The sequence below is a fragment of the Ranitomeya variabilis genome, chromosome 2, assembly GCF_051348905.1.
Source record: "Ranitomeya variabilis isolate aRanVar5 chromosome 2, aRanVar5.hap1, whole genome shotgun sequence".
Taxonomy (NCBI): domain Eukaryota; kingdom Metazoa; phylum Chordata; class Amphibia; order Anura; family Dendrobatidae; genus Ranitomeya; species Ranitomeya variabilis.
The window spans coordinates 847,480,919-847,506,280 of record NC_135233.1 but is presented as its reverse complement, the minus strand read 5'-3'; the positions used below and the strand labels follow the sequence as shown (position 1 = coordinate 847,506,280).

The window sequence follows — 25,362 nt, the reverse complement described above, 5'->3', positions numbered from 1 at the left end:
AAAATCAGACAGGACAGGGTGAGACTCATTCTAATAGCCTCCTTTTGGCCCAAAAGGACCTGGTTTTCCTGGCTGAGGATGCTATCAATCACCGATCCATGGGTCCTTCCGGATCTTCCGGACCTACTATCACAGGGACAAGTGTTCCACCCTCAGTCAGAGAATCTCCACTTGACAGCATGGAACTTGAGAGGTCACTACTAAAAGTAAGGGGCTTTTCGGATAAATTAGTTTCCACACTATTAAAAAGTAGGAAAACGGTAACCACCAAAATATACGGCAAAACTTGGAAAAAGTTTCTGTCCAGCTCTGGGGCGAAATTACAAGATGGGGTCCAAATTCCTAAGTTGTTAGAATTTCTACAAAAAGGTTTAGACCTGGGCCTCTCAGTAAGTTGGAGCGGCCCCCAAACGCAGGGCAGCGGGGTACTCGGTACCGGGTCTCTTGGTTCTGGGGGATGTCACGGTGGCCTGACTCGGTACGTGGCCTTGCTAAGGGGCGCCCAATTAAAGATGTAGGTGATGGTGTAGGTCGCAGTAAATAACGAGGACACAGGGTTGCAGTCTCTTTACCTTTTTACTGAATGCTTCGCCATCCGCAATCCAGAGCACTGCTAACAGGGCTGGCTGAGACCGGCCAGTCCGAAGGCACATCCAGAGTTCCCTTTACAGGTGGAAATCAGTGGCCTTCCTACCAGCGCCTGTGTGTTGTAGTACCTCCCTACTGAGCACCACGGGATAGTCCTCATAACTGTTGTGTATGTTTCTGTTCTTTCTCTCTCCGTCCCCCAGATGATATGGATAGGACGCACCCGTATGACGGGGTAGGCCTGGAGTTATTTTATAGGGACCCTAGAGACGCCCCTCTCCCACAATTGCCTCCGTTGTCTTCGTTAGGTGTAAAGGTGAGACAGCCAACCTAAAGTTAACTGCCCTGCCATAGTTCAAAGTAATGCGTAGAGTCTATTACTTCCTCGGCGTTCCGGCCGCCGGCTACACGCCTCAGAAGGATGTTGCCGATCTTGAGGCACGACTCCTTCTGGTTCTATCTCCTTTGTGCTGTGATCCCGTTTCTCTCTTCTCCACAATATGCTTTGCTTCCTGTCCTTTCTTAGGATGCCGCCATAATGAGGTGCAGGCACGGCTCCGTAACGATCTGTCTGTGCTAGGCCTCTGTCAGGATCCCACCCCTGACCGGTCCTCTCTCGAACTCTCCTCAGCTACTTTCTGCCTAACTTCCTATCCAACCCCCAGTTTTACCCATGTGTGAGGAGTGGCCTAGTAGATAGGACCTTTTGCTCCCCCTGGCGGCCGGAGTGTGAAGTGTAATGTGTGTCTGTGATACCTGCAAGGTGAACTCTTTTAGTGCAATCAGACGTACCATCACTCCCCCTGGTGGAAGAGCGATGTTACTGCAACGACCAGACTCTGGGGGGCTGCACTAGCACCCTGAAAGTGCAAATAGCAGCCTTGGGGGCATTATACAGTGAAAACATAGCTGCTAATCCTTGGGTAACACGATTTATCAAAGCTGCTATAAGGTCAAAACCCATAAACATAAAAAGACTACCAACTTGGGACTTAAAACCCTAGTCTTGTCAGCTCTAACAGAACCCCCGTTTGAGCCTATAGATTCATTATCCCTTAAAACTTTATCACTTAAAATGGCCCTTCTAACACTTAACATCTGCCCGTAGAATAAGTGATCTCCAGGCTCTATCTGCAAAACCTCCCTTTACACAAATCCTGAATGATTGGGTTATCCTGAGAACAGACCCTGCCTATCTACCCAAGGTTGCGTCCAAATTTCATAGGTCCCAGGAGGTAATCCTTCCTTCTGCCCAAATCCAAAAAATAAGAAAGAGGAAAAATTCCACACATTAGATGTGAGAAGGTTTCTAGCTCAATACTTAGAACTACCCAGCGGCATAGGAAGGAAGGGTCTCTCTTTGTCTGTTTTCAGGGACCCAGGAAAGGACTTAAAGCCTCCAAGGACACTATAGAACACTGGATAACAGATGTGATAGCCTTGGCATACTCGTCCACTGGAAACACAGTTCCTGAAGGGCTGAAAGCGCACTCTACAAGAGCTATGGCGACCTCCTGGGCCGAAAGGTCGGAGGTATCAATAGACCAAATCTGTAAGGCGGCCACCTGGTCATCACCTTCAACCTTTTTTAGACACTACCGTTTAGACCTAGCCTCTTCATCTGACTTAACCTTCGGAAGAAGGGTTCTACACGCTGTGGTCCCTCCCTAACCAATAATCTCTGCAATTCTCTCTGGTAGTGCTGTCATGGGTGTCGTAGCTGTTTTCATTCTGACCCAAATGTCAGCTGACAGATCACCAATGAGACCTAATTGTGGATTTACGCCCTTAGTTGACAAGCGCTTGGAGACAAAAGACACCTCACACGTATCCCGTGAGCAAGTCACTTTTATCTGATATATAAAAAGCCAAAGCAATGTTTTATACCATTTACATCCAATGCATTTCAATGTAACTCATGTAGCCCCCACCAGCACCCAGGGTCATATTCTATTTACCATAGCTCAGAACATATTGTAACTGACTATTGAGAACATACATGATAAGAAGTGTAGTCTCCTTGGAGAGGAGACCATCAGACTACTGAGTCAACAGATTCTAATAATTCTAACACTTAAAGGTAAAAGGCACTTAAAGGCAAGGCAGTTAAAGGCAAACTATTAACCCTTCTATAACGACTGAGAAAAGCATAGTTACTTACCGATAATGGTATTTCTCAGAGCCATGACAGCACCTGCTTATTTCCCCCCCTCATGACGTGTGCGGTGAGCACTTTTATTTAAACGAAGTGTATTTTCTAATATAGACACTGTGTATACCTGATAAGTAATATGTTAAAAGTGTATATTTTTCTTGTTGTCACTAACCTGGATGACCTCCAATGCTCTGTAAACCAAACTGATGCAGGGGAGAGGTACCGCCCTTTTATCCTATAGGTTTCCTGTCCCTTTTATCTTAGGTGTTGTTTGAAATGTGATGACCTATATGTGATATCCTTCTGTTCTGTAACATTTACACCTGCCTACCTGTGGATAATAGTCAGATTTCTGTTTGTGTGTCTTAATTTGAAATATTGATATTTTATTTAGTGAATTAAATGTTCTGTTTAAAATTCCCATTTCTTGCTTTACTTATGTTACATAATATTGGGAAAGCACTTTTCTTCTATTGTTAAAAATTGATTACACTATTGCGGTAAGGGTCACATACTCATCATATTTATCACATAGTGTTTAATTTATAAGCCACATATGGTGGTTGTTCAAAAAAGGCCAGTTACAATGGATCTTTTAGCACAAGTCTTGTCAGATCACCCACTGAAGTCCCTATCATCTTTGGTTACCTATGAAGTCCACTTGCTATAAACGACAATACTTATATATTGACAGTATGTAGTACAAACAGTCGCAGGCTCAAGCCCCCTGATCTACTAAAATAATGTTTTCAAAAATATTAACAAAACAAAATATTTACGGTAATACCTTTTCGTAAACTAAAAATAAAGTAAAAAAAATACATATATTTGGTATCACCAGATACGCATCTGCAAAAGTCCAATCAATTTAACTCATATGGTAAAGAGCATAAAGCAATAAAAAGTGAAATTCCACAACTGCCATTTTTTGATCCCCAGACTTCTCCCCAAAAAATGCAATAAAAAGCAGCCAAAACATTTATGTGACACCAATAAAAACTGCACCTCACCATCACAAAATCAAACCCTCAAACAATTCAATTAATGGAAAAATTAAGAAGTTAGCGGTCTCAAAAAGTGGACACCAACAACAAATTTTTTAATTGGAATTTTTGCCAGGTCATTTTTACAGCACGCTGAATATCGTAAAAACAAAACCCCCAAAAAATTGGCGGAATTGCTTTTTTTCACCATTTCATAACAATTGGAATTTTGGTTTCTGCAAATTATATTGTAAAATGTCAAATATAGAGAAACGAATGGCACTCACCAGGCTAGTTTTTAAGACTTTATTGCAGCATCTTCTGTGGGAGAATGGGAACAGGGGTGCATGAATGACACCGATCGCTTCGCGCTAATCTGTTTCAACGAGGCACACCCGTTGAAGCGCACTTGTGCAAAATGATTGTCGTCATTCACACACCCCTGTTCCCATTCTCCGGCAGAAGATGCTGCCATAAAGTCTGAAAAACTAGCCTGGTGAGTGCCATTCGTTTCTCTATATTTGATATTGGAGGACTGTTGTGGCTCTGGATGAGCACCCAAAGGCTTCAGGTCGTCTGCCAGCTGCGGCTCACATAGGGATATGGATGGCAGCACTGCAGGTGTTTAAGTGGTGCAGACTCTTTTGGTTCTCTCATGAGATATTGTAAAATGTATCGTGTCATTCAAAACTACAAATCATCCCACAAAAAAAAAGCTTTGTATGAGCTTATGTTTGGACAGAAAAGTAAGAAAGTCATCATGACTCTTGGAAAAATGGGAGGAGTAAGCAAAAATGCCCTGTTGATAAGGGATTAATATTCCATAGAGGAGTTGCACAATACCGGTCTCTGGTCCAGCCACATTTTTGTTAGAGTAAGATTATCTTTTCGAAGGCCATCACTCGATGAATCGGTTGGGTATTCTGGATCTGGCGTCCCATTGGGAAACATATAGGCTCTTCCTCCCCCAAGAATTACCTGCATGGAAGAAATTATGAGCCAAAAAATAGTTGAATCAGTCGTAAATGTTATAAGAGCAATACAATAAAAAGATATATATATATCTAAATATGGAAAAATATAGCAGGTTCTGTTTATAAATATAATGGTAACTATATGCTCTGACTATGTGCTACAGTGGTCATTACGCTAATCCCACCCATCGACGCTATATATTTACATTGATATCAGTATTTGTAACCAGCTGGTACGCAATGTCCTTGCAGCCTTTTTGGATCATATTACTAGTCATCTCATAGTCAGAGTACCAGCCCCGATAGGCACTATGTGCATAGGCAGCTGCTGGAGAGGCATGTTGGACACGGGTCGTTGTTACAATGCCTACAGATTTTCCTGCAGTAAAGAAATACAATTGAAATTTCTTAAAAAGTTCCTAAGAGGCTAAAATAACAGGTAAATACATGAACACAAACATTAGAACCTCTAGTTTGCTAATTTGTCCCCAAACCACTTTACTTCAATAGTTGAATGTGTACTAAGTCTTTATAAACATTTCTACAAAGTATTTTGCCCCAAACTTCTTCATTATAAATAACCTGCTGAAATATAAAAATTTGGCATATAGAAACAACCTGTAAGTATTAGTGACAGAGTGATTCTTTTTGTGTACTATACGTTATGTTCTATGAACTTCTGCTTGTTTTCTACAAAAAAATATTTTTAAACAGCCACGATGTCTTTGTACCTGCTATCTTTGCTCGATGAAGTATGGATTTGACCTCATTCCCTTTAGCAGTCTCACAGAGGCCATACGTTGTAGCTGCACTCACTCCCAGGGTCCCAGAATTAGCTTTTACACCGCACAAGTAGGCTGTACCTGTACCCGCACTGTCAGGGACTTGTGCATCCACGTTGTACACCTGCAGTATAAGCAAGACAGAATATGGCCATCATTTTTATTCTGTATTCCATTTCCACTATTAGGCTACGTTCACATAACCTTACAAAAAACAATTCAATTTTCATTAAAAAAGATAGTTGACTTTTTTATCTATATTATGGTCGATCTTCCAAATGTATGGCAGTCTTATGTCATTCAGTTCTATGTATCAGAAGAGAATAAAATTTACAATACCAAAAACAATTTCCTATCTTAAGAATTTCAATGTTTCAGTAAAAATCAGATGTTGGGCAGTTGATTTGTATGGGATTCGATTTTTTTTTTTTAGCACCCGTAGACTTGTAAAGGTGAGTTTCATCCAAAATATGGAATATACTAGTGCATGTTACAATTTTTTCATGTAGACGTTTGGTCTGTATGAAAAAAAAACTGTATGTGTAAGGTCAGGGTTTTTTTACCGACAGCACTCCTACTGAAAATATGTTTTTTGTGAACATAGTTTTCCAAAGGAACAAAGATTTAACATAATTTATGCTCTAAGATCTATTTTTCTCAGGTCTTTTGTAATGTCCTTTGCTACCTCTCCTGCCTCATGGGGTAAAGGGATGGAGAAGTAATTGTTCTTAAAGAGGACCTGTCATATAAAATTATGCTATTAACCTGCAGATATGGGATTAATCTGCAGGTAAATGACATTCTGAAACTGAGAACCCCGCTGCCCGAAGGAAATGAGCTTTAATCTCCCCAGCAGGTTCACTCATTCAGTTATAGGGGTGGCGATGCCCCTGCTCTGTGTATAGAGAGCGGCGGCTGTAACCGTGCCCCCGGCACTGACTGACAGCCAACCCTAATGCTGTGCCTGTGTATAACAGAATAAGCTGCAATGTGTTGCTGTATTGGACAACCTACATCTTGCTGTATGTAATGCTTCTGTGCTTACTTACCCTATGACTGTAGCCTGCCATAGTCTCTTGAATGAGTAATGAAAACTGGGTTGAATACTGCTCCTCTTCTCTGCTGTTACCACAGATCTATGTATCCATAATTATGGCTGGGGGATGCTTTCATCTTCTCCCACTGCAAGGTGCTGGGTTCAACATTCCCTCCCAGCCATTCACATTTTAAAGGGAAGCTATCATCAAATATTGCTCAAATCAAGTTTTTGTGTTATACATTTTTTTAAATGTTTTGAAAGTGTTTTATTAACACCACATTTCAGCATATCAATATTTTGTGTTAATTGTGTGTTACAGCTTTAGGGTGCTAGCAGGTGCGTAGGATGCAGTGACACACAGGAGGCAGAGCAAGGGTTAACAGGTTCTTTCTATATAGGAACAGTAATGGTAGAATGGTAGAAGAAGGGGGGTAAAGGCTGTGATTGGAGGATGCAGGAAAGTCAAATGCAATAGAATACAACAGGTTTAACTTATCAGTCTCTGCGCACTGGAGGAAGGTGGCTGGAAGATCACTCGGCGGCGCTGCAGGTGGCGCAAGATGTCTCCAATGCGGTCCCGCAGGTGAGTGATGCACTTTCTCCTTGTGATGACGAATCCTCCGGGTTCTTCGGCACGTGATCTCCTGATCCATGAACACGGTGGAGTAAAGGCGATGGTTGGCGGCACAGAAGAAGCAGAAAGTTCAGTAGGCAAGGCCGCAGTAGAAGCACACAGTCCAGCGGACACAGCCACAGGCACAGGCTGGTCCTTAGCAGGCACCGCAAGGATGGGACTAAGCGGTTCCTCCAAGGTGGTGAGCAGAGCCAAAGTACGTACTCTATCCTGGTCACTACCTGGTGCGGAAGTCTCTCTGGGCTAAGGGTAGGATGTGTCAGCAGTCTGGCTAGCTGGGGGTATAGGCACAGCTAGCGGGTGTGGGTCCGTGGAGAGGGAGCTAACCGTCTCACTACTCACAAGCTCATTCCCCGCCAAGTGTCTCATCTTCCCGCTCAAACTGCTATTTATGTCGGACCCACCCCTATCAGTCAGGTGCCCTGAACTGCTCCAGTCACAGTCAATCTCTTCCCCCTGAAACACTGGTGACAGCTCGACAGTTCCGGCCCAGACACGCAAGAGAGACCGTTAGCTTGGCTCTCCTCCCTACACTCCCCTGCTCTTTTTCCTCGCCATTCCACGAGCGAGACTCTTCAAGAAGTGTATGACCGTCTTCTCTTTTTCTGTGTGAATTGTTGCCCGATGAAATTCTCTTGGTCATAGCGATTGGGAGCTTGCCAGCTGTGGTTCGTTCGGAGCGTCTCAGATCAGGAAAAGTAGTAGAGCTCTCTTGTGGGGCCGACTCCGGCTGTGGGGGAAAAGCCATGGGGAGCTTGTATCCTCTGGTTCTAACCTCTCTGAGCTTAATCTCTCACCCCCTTCTTCGTCCTCTGCTTCTACCGGCGTATGGACCATCTCAGGTGCCTCGGCTTCCTCTTCTACTCAAACAGGGTTCTTAGACAAGCAGAGTCGGCGCATATTCCGATGAAGAATTAGAGTGGGGACATCTTCTTTTCCATCAGGATGGACTTCGTAGACAGGTCCCTCTGGACTAACTCTTCACCCCATACGGGTCTTTCTCTCAATGATTTCCCAGCTTGTGTCGAGGGTGCTTCTCCCGCGCTAAGACTCGGTCTCCAGCTTGAAACTCTATTTCTCCGGATGAGGTCCTCTCTGCATGTTCTAGCTCCTGTAATCTGGTCTGGACCAACCGGTGTAAGGTCTGCAGGCGGTGTCAATGTTTTTGAACCCAGGAGGACACCCCAATGCCAACTCGGTAATTCCTTTTCCTTCTTGGTCGAACAGAAGAGAGTAAGGTGTATATCCCATGGTTTGGTGTATTCGATTATTATATAGCCACACCAGTTCAGAAACGTACTCTGGCCACTGGGCCTTCCAATCTTCCTCTAGAGTTCTTAACATATGAATCAGTGTACAGTTGAATCATTCACATGCACCATTACCTTGAGGGTGGTACGGTGTGGTGCGAGACTTGCCAATCTGGTACAGACGGTGTAATTCATCCATTACTTTTCCCAAGAATCAAGCTCCCTGATCGGAGTGAATTCTCTTCGGACACCCATACGGTTCTTACATATTGCATACGCAGCGGACTCTGCAGTCTGATCCCATGTCGGAGTCACCATGGCAAATTTTGTGAAATGATCCACCATTACCAGGCAACGTTCGTAGCCCTGATGGGCCGGGCAAATGGTTAGATAGTCTATTGTCAAGACTTCCAGAGGAGCAGAAGTTATAATGGACTGAACAGGAGCCTTCTGCTCTGGCAGCTTAGCCAGCTCACATGTTTGGCACTTCCTACAGGTCTCATCCACTTTCGCCTTCAACTGGAGATGGAAGATAAACCGTTGTAGCCATTGGAAGGTCTTTTCTGAACCAAAGTGGGCTTCTTGCTCGTGTGCAGCGACAGCAATTTCAGATAATGACATTGTTGGAACGAGGACTTGCCAAGTCACATTCAGCTCAGTCCACAGTTGCACTTTCCGATATAGTAAGCCGTTCTTCATCCGTAGTTGTTCTGACTGTCATAGGATCCACAACACCTTCGGGGACAATGTACCCCTTTCTGATGAGCTTGGAAGTCTCTGAGAATCTACACATCATCATCGTTACGGGCTGGTCCTTAGGAGCCACCGCAAGGATGGAACTACAGTAAGCGGTGCCTCTACGGTGGTGAGTGAAGCCAAGGTACGTACTCTATCATGGTCAGTACCCAATGCGGAAGTCTCTCTGGGCTGAGGGTAGGATGTGTCAGCAGTCTGGCTAGCTGGGGTATAGGCACAGCTAGCGGGTGTGGGTTCATGGAGAGGGAGTTAACCGTCTCACTACTCACAAGGTCGATCCCCGCCAAGTGTCCCGTCTTCTCGCTCAAACTGCTATTTATGTCAGACCCGCCCCCATCAGTCAGGTTCCCTGAACAGCTCCGGTTAGCAATCGCTTCCCCTTGAAACACTGGTGACAGCCCTGATGGTTCCAGTCCAGACACGCAGGAGACACCATTAGCTTGGCTCTCCCCCTCACAGCCACCAGTCCACATTTCAGCATTGAAATCCCTTGTGCTAATTCTGTGGTCCAGCCATTGTATCTCAGCAAATAAATACTGATTGTTAATTTAGTGACAGGTGAGTAACAGGTCTAGGCTTAGGGCTGTGAAACAGCTTTTTAAAAGAGGTGAAGTTGGCATATTTTTTGTCTTACCCATGCACATTGGTGTGACTTTTATGTATCATTTTCAATAAAGACTTCTATTTTTAATACGCTGGATTTTTCTCCATTTTCTCCAAAAGAGGGGAAGGGTACATCCAACATAACTGGGAAAAAGACAAGGTCATGGTGGAAGAGGGAACAGGCGTGGTGTTCAAGGTGTATGTAGGGGTAGGTGGTAATGTTACTGAAAGGTCTACTGAACAAACAACTGTTCATCCTATCCAAACACAACTGACACCTTCTGTTTCTGGGCAGGCTACTTGACTTCCTTTTTTTGGCAGCCGCACAGCGGTATGCCTTCTACATATTTTTGGGAAATGTGAAGACTCCAACTTGGGTCTCCATCTAGTGGGTTGCCTGTAGTGGAAGGGGTGTCAGAGCCCCATTATACCATTTCTACTCTGGGGAAATCGATGCCACTTTAGTGTTATGTGCCAATAATTTTTTGAAATATGGAGACTCAAAGTTGGGTCTCCATCTTTTGGATTGCCTGTAGTGGAAGGGGTCTCAGAGCACCGTTATAATATTTCTACTCTAGGGAAATTGCCACTTCAGTGGTGAATGACAATATTTTTTTAAAATGTGATGACTACAAGTTGGGTCTCCATCTGGTGGGTTGCCTGTAGTGGAAAGGTTCTCCGAGCACCAGACCTACACCTGTCACTCATCCACCTATTACTGATCAATTTGTAAGCTAGACATGCTGGGCCAGGCTCTTTCCCATCCATCCATCCATGCTGCACCATTATAAAATATCAACTGTAGGTCAATTTATGAATTTAGCAGGGGCTCCCGGCACAGCAGGCCTACACCAGTCCCTCACCCACCTCTTCATTTCAACTTCATTTCAAAGCTGTAAATGCTGGCCCAAACTCTTTCTTATGCATGGCCCAAGCCTGACTGCTGTGCCATTAAAAATTTCCACTGTAGGTCAATTGATGCCACTTTTCATGACCCTGATTTTTGGAAATATTTGGACTCCAAGTTAGGTCTAATTCATGTGTGTTGCCTGAATTTGGCAGAGCTCTCAGAGCACCAGGTCTGCACCTGTCACTCATCCACCTGTTACTGATCAATGTTTAAGCTAGAAATGCTGGTCCAAGACCTGTTCCAGGCTCTGTCCCATGCATCCATGCTGTGCAATTATACAGAATCAATTGATTCCACTTTTCCTTGTGTCAACCAATAAGTTGAGCTGTTTTGGCGGCTTTTGGGCTCCTTTGAAGGTATTGTGTATGCATTTGGTTTTGCCTCCCTTCGATTTCAATGGGGTTTGGATAAGTTCAGCAAACTGTCCCGCGAACTTTTCAGGGAACATCAGGAAGTTTGCTAAGCCTTTTATCTCTAATGCTAACATCCTAAGCTATAAGAAATGCCATTTGCAAGCTGTGTTATCTTTGTTTCTGAAAAAATACACTGCTAAAAAAGTAAAGGGAACACTTAACTCAATGTAACGCCAAGTCAATCACACTTCTGTGAAATCAACCTGTCCAGTTATGAAGCAACACTGATTTTGAATCAATTTCTCCTGCTGTTGTGCAAATGGAACAGACAACAGGTAGAAATAACTGGCGATTAGCAAGACAACTCCTATAAAGGAGTGGTTTTGCCTAAATGCAAATGGTGTAAGATCATGATGCTCTCCTCCCTTTTCCCCTTTCCTTATCTCTTCTTCCTCTCTGATTATCTTTACTTTCCTTTACCCCCTACTGCTATTACTATACTTTTATTCTTTATTTAAAAATTAATAAACCTTACTATATTGCTAAGGTGCAGCATTGTGCCCTTTTGCGTTGTTATATTATATTGTTGTATCTAGCTCAAGTTTATATGACTTTATCGTTGAAAAATCGACAAGTTGAAAGCTCGATACACTTTGTCATAACTATTGAAGACAACGTACTCATTCTTTTTGAGCTTATGTTCATGTTTGTTTGCTAAAATACATTAAAATCCAATAAAAAGCCCATTGAAAAAAAAAAAGGAGTGGTTTTGCAAGGGGGTGACCAGAGACCATTTCTCTGTTCTCATCCTTTTTGGCTGTTGTTTCGGACATTTTTGCATTTTGTCATTGCTCTCACCCCTAGAGGTACAGTAGCATGAGGCAATGTCTACAACCCACAGAAGTTGCTCAGGTAATGCAACTCATCCAGGATGGCGCATCAATGCGAGCTGTGGCAAGAAAGGTAGCTGTGTCTGTCAACACAATGTCCAGAGGATGGAGCAGATACGAGGAGACAGGCCAGTACATCAGGAGATGTGGAGGGGGCCATAGGAGGGCAACAACCCAGCAGCAGGACCGCTACCTCCTCCTTTGTGCAAGGAGGAACAGAAGTGCCAGAGGCCTGCAAAATTACATCCAGCAGGCCACTTAGATGCATGTGTCTGCTCAAACTGTCAGAAACAGACTCCATGAGGGTGGTATGATGACCCATTATCTACAAGTGGATAGGGGGCTTATAGCCCAACACTGTGCAGAGCAATTGGCATTTGCCACAGAACATCAAGATTAGCAGATTTGACATTGGCGCCCTGTGCTTTTCACAGATGAAAGCAGGTTCACAGTGAGCATATGTGATAGATGTGACATAGTCTGGAGATGCCATGGAGAACATTCTGCTGCCTGCAACATCCTACAGCAGGACCGGTTTTGCACTTGGTCAGTAATGGTGTGGGGAGACATTGTTTTTAGGACCGCCCAGCCCTCCATGTGCTTGCCAGAGGCGCCCTGACTTCTGTTAGCTACCAGGATGAGATCCTCAGATCCATTGTGAGACCATATGCAACTGCAGTGGGCCCTGGGTTCCTTCTGATGCATGACAATACTAGGCCTCATGTGGCTGAAGTGTGTCAGCAAATACTGAATGATGAAGACATGGATCCTAAGGACTGGCCTGCCCATTCCCCCAAATTGAATACACTCGAGCACGTCAGAGACATCATGCTTCGTTCCATCTATCAGCACCACATTGCACCACAGACTGTCTAGGAGTTGACTGATGTTTTAATCCAGGCCTGGGAGGAGATCCCTCAGGAGAACATCTGCTGCCTCATAAGGAGCATGCCCAGGCATTGTAGGGAGGTCATACAGGCACGTAGAGGCTACATACGTTATTATAATAATACCTATTTCCTGTTTTTTATTTCTATGGCTACAACCGTAAAAGTGACTTAAAATACAGAAAACTTCAACTTGAAATACATGGTGAGTTATTTACTAATTAACATTTTTCCACCACAAATCTAATATTTCACCATATCATCTAACCCTCATTGTTGAGTCATCAAGCACTGGGCACATACAATTTTAAAGCAGAAACAATCTATTTCTTAGGATCACAAGGCTGATCAAAATGTATGAATCAACCACTGCTCATTATTATTTTTTTAAATGGTCAACCTCAGCTATTCTGTAATACTAATGTTGGTAGAAAGAAATTCTCTGCTGGATCTATCAATCTCTCTTTAATTTTTACACATGTAGTAGCACAGAAAGGTATTTTAAGTTGCTTCCCATTTTCCTGCAATTTCCACATAGGATTTAGCTAGTGGGTGGATTTCCTAGAACCCGCTATAACCCCATCTTGACCAAAATTTCCGGGAAAAAAATGTGGTGTGTGGATTTGTTTAAACCTTGATACATATAAATCTTTATTGAGTGGGAACATAGGTCTACACTACCTTTGAAAGCGCAACATAGGGAAATGATTCCATCTCTAATATATTTTCTTCTCCAGTTTCTTTTCTTAGCTGGCCTTGGTATATTCGTGCTGCAGATATTGTGGTTACTCCCATTCCTGGAACGAAACAGCAGTAAATTATCACTATAAGGCTGGAGTCACGCTAGAGAGGAATATGGACGAATGCTATGTGAGAAAAAAAAATCGCATAGCACTCGGACCACTGTTAATCTATGGGGCAGCACCCATCAATCGCCAATGCAAGTCTATGGGTGCGAGAAAAAAAACGCACACCACATGGACCATCAGTGTGACTTGTGAAAAATACACACCAGTGTCCTTTGCAAAGCCGGAAATTCATGTATGGTTTACGGTACAGTCACACTGACAGGTTAGAATAGAATAGATAGAATAGGTACAGTATATAGACATAGAATTTTCAGTTTTGTCTGGTTTTTCTCTTTATAGGTATATTTGAGTAAAATGTAAATTGTTCTTTTATTCTATAAACTACTGACAACATGTCTCCGAAGTTCCAAGCAATAGATTTTGTATTTATTTTCTGAAAATGAGAAATGGTCAAAATAACAAAATAATGCATTGCTTGCACATCTCAAATAATGCAAAAAAAAAAAGTTCATAATCATTTAGAAATGACAATACTAATGTTTTAACTCAGGAAGAGTTCAGAAATCAATATTTTGTGGAATAACCATGATTTTTAATCACAGCTTTCATGCGTCTTGGCATGCTTTCCACCAGTCTTTCACACCGCTTTTGGGTGACCTTATGCCACTTCTTTGCTTGAAGACTTGTGACTATCCATCTTCCTGCATGGATTTACTGTATGTGAACCATGTTTCCTATCATGTCGGCTCCTGCATTGATTTTACAGATGCTGACAAATGAATTAACAGCTAGTCTTCTATCTATATCTCTATGCAATATATATATATATATATATATATATATATATATATATATATATATATATATATATATGTATATATATATATATATATATATAAATATATATATACATATATATATATGTGTGTGTGTGTCACTGACATATATACACTGCTCAAAAAATAAATAGAACACTAAAATCCCACATCCTAGATATCACTGAATGAAATATTCCAGTTGTAAATCTTTATTCATTACATAATGGAATGTGTTGAGAAAAATAAAACCTAAAAATTATCAATGTAAATCACAACTAATATCCCACGGAGGTCTGGAGTTGGAATGAGGCTCAAAATCAAAGTGGAAAATCAAGTTACAGCCTGATCCAACTTCAGTGGTAATGCCTCAAGTCAAGGAAATGATGCTCAGTAGTGTGTGTGGCCTCCACGTGCCTGTATAATCTCCCTACAATGCCTGGGCATGCTCCTGATGAGGCGGTGGATGGTCTCCTGAGGGATCTCCTCCCAGACCTGGACTAAAGCATCTGCCAACTCCTGGACAGTTTGTGGTGCAACGTGCTGTTGGTGGATGGGGTGAGACATGATGTTCCAGATGTGATAAATCGGATTCAGGTCTGGGGAACAAGCAGGCCAGTCCATAGCTTCAATGCCTTCATCTTACAGGAACTGCTAACACACTCCAGCCACTTGAGGTCTGGCATTGTCCTGCATTAGGAGGAACCCAGGGCCAACCGCACCAGCATATGGTCTCACAAAGGGTCTGAGGATCTCATGTTGGTACCTTGGTACCTAATGGCAGTCAGGCTACCTCCTGGCAAGCACATGGAGGGCTGTGCGGTCCTCCAAAGATATGCCACCCCACACCATTACTGACCCACTGCCAAACCAGTCATGCTGAAGGATGTTGCAGGTTAGCAGATCGCTCTCCACGGCATCTCCAGACTCTTTCATGTCTGTCACATGTGCTCAGTGTTAACCTGCTTTCATCTGTGAAGAGCAGAGGGCGCCAGTGGCGAATTTGCCAATCCTGGTGTTCTGTGGCAAATGCCAAGCGTCCTGCACGGTGTTGGGCTGTGAGGACAACCCCCATCTGTGGATGTCGGGCACTCAGACCATCCTTGTGGAGTCGGTTTCCAACCTTTTGTGCAGAGACATGCACATTTGTGGCCTGCTGTAGGTCATTTTGCAGGGCTCTGACAGTGCTCCTCCTGCTCCTCCTTGCACAAAGGCTGAGGTAGCAGTCCTGGGTTGTTGCCCTCCTACGGCCCCCTACACGTCTCTTGTTGTACTGGCTGGTCTCTTGGTAGTGCCTCCAGCCTCTGGACACTACGCTGACAGACACAGCAAACCTTCTTACCACAGCTCGCATTGATGTGCCATCCTGCATAAGCTGCACTACCTGAGCCACTTGTGTGGGTTGTAGAGTCCGTCTCATGCTACCACGAGTGTGAAAGCACAACCAACATTCAAACGTGACCAAGACATCAGCCAGAAAGCATTGGTACTGAGATGTGGTCTGTGGTCCCCACCTGCAGAACCACTCCTTTATTGAGTGTGTCTTGATAATTGCCAATAATTTCCATCTGTTGTCTATTCCATTTGCACAACAGCATGTAAAATTGATTGTCAAACAGTGTTGCTTCCTAAGTGGGCAGTTTGATGTCACAAAAGTTTCATTTACTTGGAGTTATATTCTGTTGTTTAAGTGTTCCCTTTATTTTGTTTGAGCAGTGTATATACACCTATTCTAGGTGTATATATCTATTCTATCTATTCTATTAAAACCTATTCTATTCTATACTGTAGCGGCAGATCATTTGCCGGCTTTTAAGCTAACTATATATATATATATATATATATATATATATATATATATATATGTATATATATACTGTGTTCCAAATTATTATGCACAAAGAGTTTAGGAGTGAAGGTTAGAATTTTTTGTTTATCATTTAAACTCATTGATGGTGATGTGTGTCAGGGCTCTTTATATCACTGAAAGCAATTGCAGATACCTGTGCAAATTAGTTTGGCAGGTGTGTCCAAATAAAGGCAAGACTACTTAAGAAGACTGTTCCACATTATTAAGCAGCCTACATTTTTTGCCACAATGGGAAAGAAAAAGGATGTGTCGGCTGCTGAGAAGCAACAAATTGTGGAGTATTTAGGTCAAGGCTAGTGTTGAGCATTCCGATACCGCAAGTATCGGGTATCGGCCGATACTTGCGGGTATCGGAATTCCGATACCGAGATCCGATACTTTTGTGATATCGGGAATCGGTATCGGGATTAATAGCAATGTGTAAAATAAAGAATTAAAATAAAAAATATTGCTATACTCACCTCTCCGACGCAGCCTGCACCTCACCGAGGGAACCGGCAGCCTTCTTTGCTTAAAATGCGCGCGTTTACTGCCTTCTGTGACGTCACGGCTTGTGATTGGTCGCGTGCCGCCCATGTGACGGCGACGCGACCAATCACAACAAGCCGTGACGTAATTTCAGGTCCTGAATGCCTAATTCTAGGCATTCAGGATTTGAAAATTACATCACGGCTTGTGATTGGTCGCGTGCCCCCATGTGACCGCGAAGCGACCAATCACAAGCCGTGACGTAATTTTCAAATCCTGAATGCCTAGAATTAGGCATTCATGACCTGAAATTACGTCACGGCTTGTTGTGATTGGTCGCGTCGCGGTCACATGGGCGGCACGCGACCAATCACAAGCCGTGACGTAATTTTCAAATCCTGAATGCCTAGAATTAGGCATTCAGGACCTGAAATTACGTCACGGCTTGTTGTGATTGGTCGCGTCGCGGTCACATAGGTGGCACGCGACCAATCACAAGCCGTGACGTAATTTTCAAATCCTGAATGCCTAGAATTAGGCATTCAGGACCTGAAATTACGTCACGGCTTGTTGTGATTGGTCGCGTCGCGGTCACATGGGCGGCACGCGACCAATCACAAGCCGTGACGTAATTTTCAAATCCTGAATGCCTAGAATTAGGCATACAGGACCTGAAATTACGTCACGGCTTGTTGTGATTGGTCGCGTCGCCGTCACATGGGCGGCACGCGACCAATCAGAAGCCGTGACGTCACGGAAGGCAGTAAACGCGCGTATTTTAAGCAAAGAAGGCTGCCGGTTCCCTCGGTAAGGTGCAGGCTGCATCGGAGAGGTGAGTATAGCAATATTTTTTATTTTAATTCTTTATTTTACACAGTAATATGGATCCCAGGGCCTGAAGGAGAGTTTCCTCTTTTTTTAACGACCCCACCTATAAAACTATATCACTAGTTAACCCCTTCAGTGAACACCGTAAAAAAAAAAAAAAAACCGAGGCAAAAAACAACGCTTTATTCTCATACCGCCAAACAAAAAGTGGAATAACATGCGATCAAAAAGACGGATATAAAAAAGCATGGTACCACTGAAAACGTCATCTTGTCCCGCAAAAAAAAAGCCGCCATACAGCATCATCAGCAGAAAAATAAAAAAGTTATAGCTCTCAGAATAAAGTGATGCAAAAACAATTATTTTTTTATATAAAATAGTTTTTATTGTGTAAAAGCGCCAAAACATAAAAAAATTACATAAATGAGGTATCGCTGTAATCGTACTGACCCGAAAAATAAAACTGCTTTATCCTTTTTACCAAATGCGGAACGGTATAAACGCCCCCCCTAAAAGTTTCAGGAATTGCTGATTTTTGTTCATTCCGCCTCCCAAAAGTCGGAATAAAAAGCGATCAAAAAATGTCATGTACCCGAAAATGGTACCAATAAAAACGTCAACTCGTCCCGCAAAAAACAAGATCTCACATGACTCTGTGGACCAAAATATGGAAAAATTATAGCTCTCAAAATGTGGTGATGCAAAAACTATTTTTTGCAATAAAAAGCGTCTTTTAGTGTGTGATGGCTGCCAACCATAAAAATCCACCCAAAAAACGCTATAAAAGTAAATCAAATCCCCCTTCATCACCCCCTTAGTTAGGGAAAAATAATACAATTTAAAAAAATATATTTATTTCCATTTTCCCGTTAGGCTACTTTCACACTAGCGTCGGTACGGGGCCGTCGCGCTGCGTCGGCCCAACATACTGACGCATACTGTGCAAGCGCCGCACAACGGGGGCAGCGGATGCTGTTTTTCCACGCATCCGCTGCCCCATTGTGAGGTGCGGGGAGGTGCGGGCGGAGTTCCAGCCGCGCATGCGCGGTCGGAAATGGTGGACCGTCGGCACAAAAAAAGTTACATGTAACGTTTTTTGCTGCCGGCGGTCCGCCACAACACGACGCAACCGTCGCATGACGCTTGCGACGTGTGTCAATATGTCACTAATGTTAGTCTATGGGGAAAAAACGCATCCTGCAGATGACTTTGCAGGATGCGTTTTTTCGCCAAAACGACGCATTGCGACGTATGCAAAAAAACGCTAGTGTGAAAGTAGCACTAGGGTTAGGACTAGGGTTAGGGCTAGGGTTAGGGTTGGGGTTAGGGCTAGGGTTAGGGCTGGGGTTAGGGTTGGGGTTAGGGTTTCAGTTAGAAGTGGGGAGTTTTCACTGTTTAGGCACATCAGGGGCTCTCCAAACGCGACATGGCGTCCGATCTCAACGTGTTTGTTTGCGTTAAAAACGCATGCGTTTTTATAGAAAAAAAAACAGAACACACACTGAAAAGTCACCCACCACCATCAAGGTGATAAAGGGATCCAAACCCTAACCCTACCCCTAAACTCACCCCTAACCGTTTAATGAACATTTTCTGACAGTCATAGTGCCACGTATTTCAGTGCCATGATATTTCAGTGCCACGTATTTCAGTGCCACGATATTTCAGTGCCACGATATTTCAGTGCCACGTATTTCAGTGCCATGATATTTCAGTGCCACGTATTTCAGTGCCACGTCTTTCAGTGCCACAATATTTCAGTGCCACGTATTTAAGTGCCACGATATTTCAGTGAAATACGTGGCACTGAAATATCGTGGCATTTACATGAAATACGTGGCACTTATATACGTGGCACTTATATATGTGGCACTTATATACGTGGCACTTATATACGTGGCACTTAAATACGTGGCCCACTGAAATATCGTGGCACTTATATACGTATATACGTATATACGTATATAAACGTATTTCAGTGCCACGTATTTCAGTGCCACGTATTTCAGTGCCACGTATTTCAGTGCCACGTATTTCAGGTTAGGGTTAGGGGTAGGGTTAGGGTTTTTTGGTTTTTTCTCGTTTTCTTGTGTTTTTCTATAAAAACGCATGCGTCTAAAAAACGCATGCGTTTTACCGCGTTTACATGCGTTTTTTCACACATGCGTTTTTTTAAAAAACGCATGCAGATAAAAACGCAAGTGTGAAACCAGCCTTACCCTTGGGAAAATAAAAACGTGGGGGCTAAAATATAATTTTCGTGGAAAAAAATATATTTTTTATTTTCACGGCTCTGCGTGATAAACTGTAGTGAAACACTTGTTGGTTCAAAGTTCTCACAACACATCTAGATAAGTTCCGTGGGGGGTCTAGTTTCCAATATGGGGTCACTTGTGGGGGGTTTCTACTGTTTAGGTACATCAGGGGCTCTGCAAATGCAACATGACACCTGCAGACCAATCCATCTAAGTCTGCATTTCAAACGGCGCTCCTTCCCTTCTGAGCTCTGCCGTGCGCCCAAACAGTGGTTCCCCCCAATGTATGGGGTATCAGCGTACTCAGGACAAATTGGACAATAACTTTTGTGGTCCAATTTCTCCTGTTACCCTTTGGGAAAAAAAATTGCAGGCTAAAACATCATTTAGTGGAAAGAAAAAATGATTTTTTAATTTTCATAGCGCTACATTCTAAACTTTAGTGAAACAATTGGGGGTTAAAAGTGCTCACCACACATCTAGATAAGTTCCTTAGGGGGTCTTCTTTCCAAAATGGTGTCACTTGTGGGGGTTTCCACTGTTTAGGCACGTCAGGGGCTCTCCAAACATGACATGGGTTCCGATCTCAATTCCAGCCAATTTTGCATTGAAAAGTCAAATGGCGCTCCTTCCCTTCCGAGCTCTGCCATGCGCCCAAACAGTGGTTTATCCCCATATATGAAGTATCAGCGTACTCAGGACAAATTGCACAACAACTTTTGGGGTCCAATTTATCCTGCTACCCTTGGGAAAATAAAAAATTTGGGGCAAAAAGATCATTTTTTGTGAAAATTAATATGAATTTTTTTTTACGGCTCTACATTATAAACTTCTGTGAAGCACTTGGAGGTTCAAAGTGCTCACCACACATCTAGATTAGTTCCTTAGAGGGTCTACTTTCCAAAATGGTGTCACTTGTGGGGGTTTCCACCTTTTAGGCACGTCAGGGGCTCTCCAAACACGACATGGGTTCCGATCTCAATTCCAGCCAATTTTGCATTGAAAAGTCAAATGGCGCTCCTTCCCTTCCGAGCTCTGCCATGTGCCCAATCAATGGTTTACCCCAACATGTGGGGTATCGGCGTACTCAGGACAAATTGTACAATGACTTTTTTGGTCCAATTTCTCCTGTTACCCTTGGTAAAATAAAACAAATTGGATCTGAAGTAAAAATTTTGTGAAAAAAAAGTTAAATGTTCAATTTTTTTTAAACATTCCAAAAATTCCTGTGAAGCACCTGAAGGGTTAATAAACTTTTTGAATGTGGTTTTGAGTACCTTGAGGGGTGCAGTTTTTAGAATGGTGTCACTTTTGGGCATTTTCTGTCATATAGACCCCTCAAAGTCACTTCAAGTGTGAGGTGGTCCGTAAAAAAAATGGTTTTGCAAATTTTGTTGCAAAAATGAGAAATCGCTTTTCAACTTTTAACCCTTATAACTCCCTAACAAAAAAAAATTATGTTTCCAAAATTGTGCTGATGTAAAGCAGACATGTGGGAAATGTTGTTTATTAACTATATTATGTGATATAACTCTCTAATTTAAGGGCATAAAAACGAAAAATTTGAAAATTGCAAAATTTTCATAATTTTCGACAAATTTCTGTTTTTTTCACAAATAAATGCAAGTCATATCGAAGAAGTTTTACCACTATCATAAAGTACAATATGTCACTAGAAAACAATCTCAGAATCACCAGGATCCGTTGAAGCGTTTCAGAGTTATGACCTCATAAAGTGACAGTGGTCAGAATTGTAAAAATTGGCCGTGTCAGTTAGGTGAAAACAGGCTTCGGGGTGAAGGGGTTAAAGATATTGTTTTCATAGGCAGTTTGTTCCAAAACATTGCAATTATACTAGAATAGTAGATGACTGGAAAATAACAATGACTGCAATTCAGATAGGTAATTTTGAGAAAATATGAGGAAATATTATTTGCATAATAATTTGGAACACAGTATATATATATATATATATATATATATATATATATATATATATATATATATATATATATATATATATATATATATATATATATATACACTCACCGGCCACTTTATTAGGTACACCTGTCCAACTTCTTGTTAACACTTAATTTCTAATCAGCCAATCACATGGCGGCAACTCAGTGCATTTAGGCATGTAGACATGGTCAAGACAATCTCCTGCAGTTCAAACCGAGCATCAGTATGGGGAAGAAAGGTGATTTTAGTGCCTTTGAACGTGGCATGGTTGTTGGTGCCAGAAGGGCTGGTCTGAGTATTTCAGAAACTGCTGATCTACTGGGATTTTCACGCACAACCATCTCTAGGGTTTACAGAGAATGGTCCGAAAAAGAAAAAAAATCCAGTGAGCGGCAGTTCTGTGGGCGGAAATGCCTTGTTGATGCCAGAGGTCAGAGGAGAATGGGCAGACTGGTTCGAGCTGATAGAAAGGCAACAGTGACTCAAATCGCCACCCGTTACAACCAAGGTAGGCCTAAGAGCATCTCTGAACGCACAGTGCGTCGAACTTTGAGGCAGATGGGCTACAGCAGCAGAAGACCACACCGGGTACCACTCCTTTCAGCTAAGAACAGGAAACTGAGGCTACAATTTGTACAAGCTCATCGAAATTGGACAGTAGAAGATTGGAAAAACGTTGCTTGGTCTGATGAGTCTCGATTTCTGCTGCGACATTCGGATGGTAGGGTCAGAATTTGGCGTAAACAACATGAAAGCATGGATCCATCCTGCCTTGTATGGAGCATCTTTGGGATGTGCAGCCGACAAATCTGCGGCAACTGTGTGATGCCATCATGTCAATATGGACCAAAATCTCTGAGGAATGCTTCCAGCACCTTGTTGAATCTATGCCACGAAGAATTGAGGCAGTTCTGAAGGCAAAAGGGGGTCCAACCCGTTACTAGCATGGTGTACCTAATAAAGTGGCCGGTGAGTGTATATTGTGATGGTGTGATATATTATGTGACTATCATTTTGTGTATATTTCTATTTTACTGATTATCATGTGTTCTCTTGTAGTATGAGTTATTTGCCAATTGATGAATTGCTGTTATTTGCCATCTGATATCAGCCCCCACATTCCTCTACTGTTATCTCTCCACAGGGTCAGTGAATAAACCTGTTTGCTAATATGCTAATGACATATTGAACTAGCTGGTTGAAACAATGACCCCCTGTAGTGCCTTAATCCACCAGGCACCTTTGTCAGGTTTGGGAGGCCTGAAAACCACCCCAACCTGTCTGACAACTTCTGGACATAAGGAGAGGACAGGAGCTGGGGGGGAAGTCAGTCTTGTTTTGGAATTATGAAGTGAACACAGCACGTCAGAGAGAGAAATAAGGGAATATGGACTGTTATCCTCTGTGCTGGATTGTTGAACTTTTATTCTGTAACTGAACTGGATTTGTGTTCTGGAATATTTTATCCTTTGTGTGGTGGACCGTATATGCGTATATGGACCTTTCGTACTTTTGCCTAAATAAAGGTCTTGGAATTGTTCACTCTTCACTGGCTCTGTTGATTGTGTGATACCGGAGAAGGAACCTGTGACAACTGGTGGCAAGCAGCGGGATCAACAGAGCGTAACCTAATGGAGAACCACACACAGAGTGAGTACAGAAATTGGACTGTATCCATTTTAAAGGAGAGAGCCAGAGACTTGGGCCTGAACTACCAGGGACTGACTAAAGAGGCCTTAATTGATCTACTGGTGGGTGTTAGCCAGACCACCTACTCCCATATGTCTGAAGGATGAGCACTGGAGACGAGGACCCCCACCCCAAAAAGCCAGTGGGTGGTGTGGTACGAAGAAGAGATGGCAGTTCTGGGCCCAGGCATCTCTCAGGAGTACAAGGAGGAGGCTGCCTGCCGGGCACAGCAGAGACAAGAAGCAAAGAAGAAAGAGGGAGTAACGCAATGTGGAATGTAAACCCAACGATCCGGGAGCCTGTACGGATCACCCGGACAGACTTTAAGCCATTTGATGAGGCTTCTGGAGATGTGGAGGGGTTCTTCAAGGACTTTGAGCAGCAGTGTGCTGTGATGGAGGTGCCTCACTCTGGCTGGATGCGTTTGTTAGTGGGACTCCTGAACGGTAGCCTGGCGGAGGCTTACCGAACCATTGACTCATAGCGGAATCGGGATTATAACATTGTAAAGCAGACTATCCTGGATTACCATGCTATCACCCCAGACTCATATAGGGCCAAGTTCCGAGACCTCCCATGCACCAAGGGGGGATCGTTTAGGATGTATGCACATAAGATGTCCCAGGCATGTCGGAGATGGCTGGAAGCAGAAAACGCCTTTACTGTGGAAGATGTTATACAGGCGTTCCTTATAGAGCAATTTCTTGCCAAGTGCCTCGCAGAGGTACGGGAATGGGTCCGGGAGCGCACGCCGTGCACCGTGGATAGAGCTGCAGCCCTGGCCGATGAAGCCCTTACTATCCGACCGCAATGGAGGAGGCTTCTGGACAATGAACCACGGCCTTCTCCTGCGCCCCGTCCCCCTCCAATTATATCCGCCCCTCCACCCAGCCGCAGGCCGATGACAATCACAGCTCACAATCCTGGGCCCCAACAGTTCCGACCATGACCTGGGGGTATCACAGAGAGGAGATGTTACCGGTGTGGGCAACCTGGACCTCAAGGATTCGGAGGGAGCCCCACGCAGCCCCACCTCGTCCAGTGCATCTTGTGCACTCCATCCCACCTGAGGAAGAGCTACCTGCAGGATGTCTTAATTGATGGATACAAAGTGTCGGGATTTAGAGACACGGGGGCATTCCTGACTATCGCTGACCTCCGTGTGGTTCGACCCGAGGCAATTCACCAGGGCCCGGGAATTCCCATTGTCCTGGCGGGGGGTGTCCGCAAATATACACAGAGAGCTTTGGTACATTTGGATTTTGGTTTTGGCGAAAAACTGTGTTGGATTGAAGTTATGGGAGGACTTCCTGCAGATATCCTCCTTGGAAATGACATTGGGGAGTTGCAAAGTCATTTTGTGGGAGCAGAAGGTCCGTGGGTCTCTCCTTCTGAAAGAACAATTGGAGGGAGATATCGCAGATACCGGAACGCCCATCATTCCCTACGTTCTAGAGTTCAGAGACTGTCTCGTCCAGCTAGCTACCTTGGCTAATGAACTTCAGCGAACGGCCCAGTCCAGACAAAAAACCTGGTATGACCATAAAGCCAGGACCCGGGAATTTATGGACAAGTGCTCATGATTATTGCAACCCCTGCCACTGTACAAGGAACTATAAACTATTGAGCATTGTGGACTAAAGTGAGCAGGCCAGTGGTCTGTGTAGACCTAATGGCGTGCTCACTTATTATGAGGGGGGAGAGGTTGTGATGGTGTGATATATTATGTTACTATCATTTTGTGTATATTTCTATTTTACTGATTATCATGTGTTCTCTTGTAGTATGAGTTATTTGCCAATTGATGAATTGCTGTTATTTGCCATCTGATATCAGCCCCCACATTCCTCTACTGTTAT

At 43.4% G+C, this 25,362-nt stretch overlaps 1 protein-coding gene across 2 annotated transcripts in view; it reads right to left on the bottom strand.

Moving 5' to 3' along the window:
* The window catches only part of LOC143808008 (alkaline phosphatase-like), a 116,087-nt gene that overhangs the window by 64,757 nt on the left and 25,968 nt on the right, over positions 1–25,362 (bottom strand). For both annotated transcript variants that reach the window (XM_077290200.1, XM_077290201.1), the window contains 4 exons: positions 13,486–13,601; positions 5,432–5,606; positions 4,907–5,079; positions 4,570–4,704 (listed from right to left, as the gene is read on the bottom strand). In XM_077290200.1, coding sequence (XP_077146315.1) covers positions 4,570–4,704; positions 4,907–5,079; positions 5,432–5,606; positions 13,486–13,601 — 599 coding nt within the window. The remainder of the gene's footprint in view (positions 1–4,569; positions 4,705–4,906; positions 5,080–5,431; positions 5,607–13,485; positions 13,602–25,362) is intronic.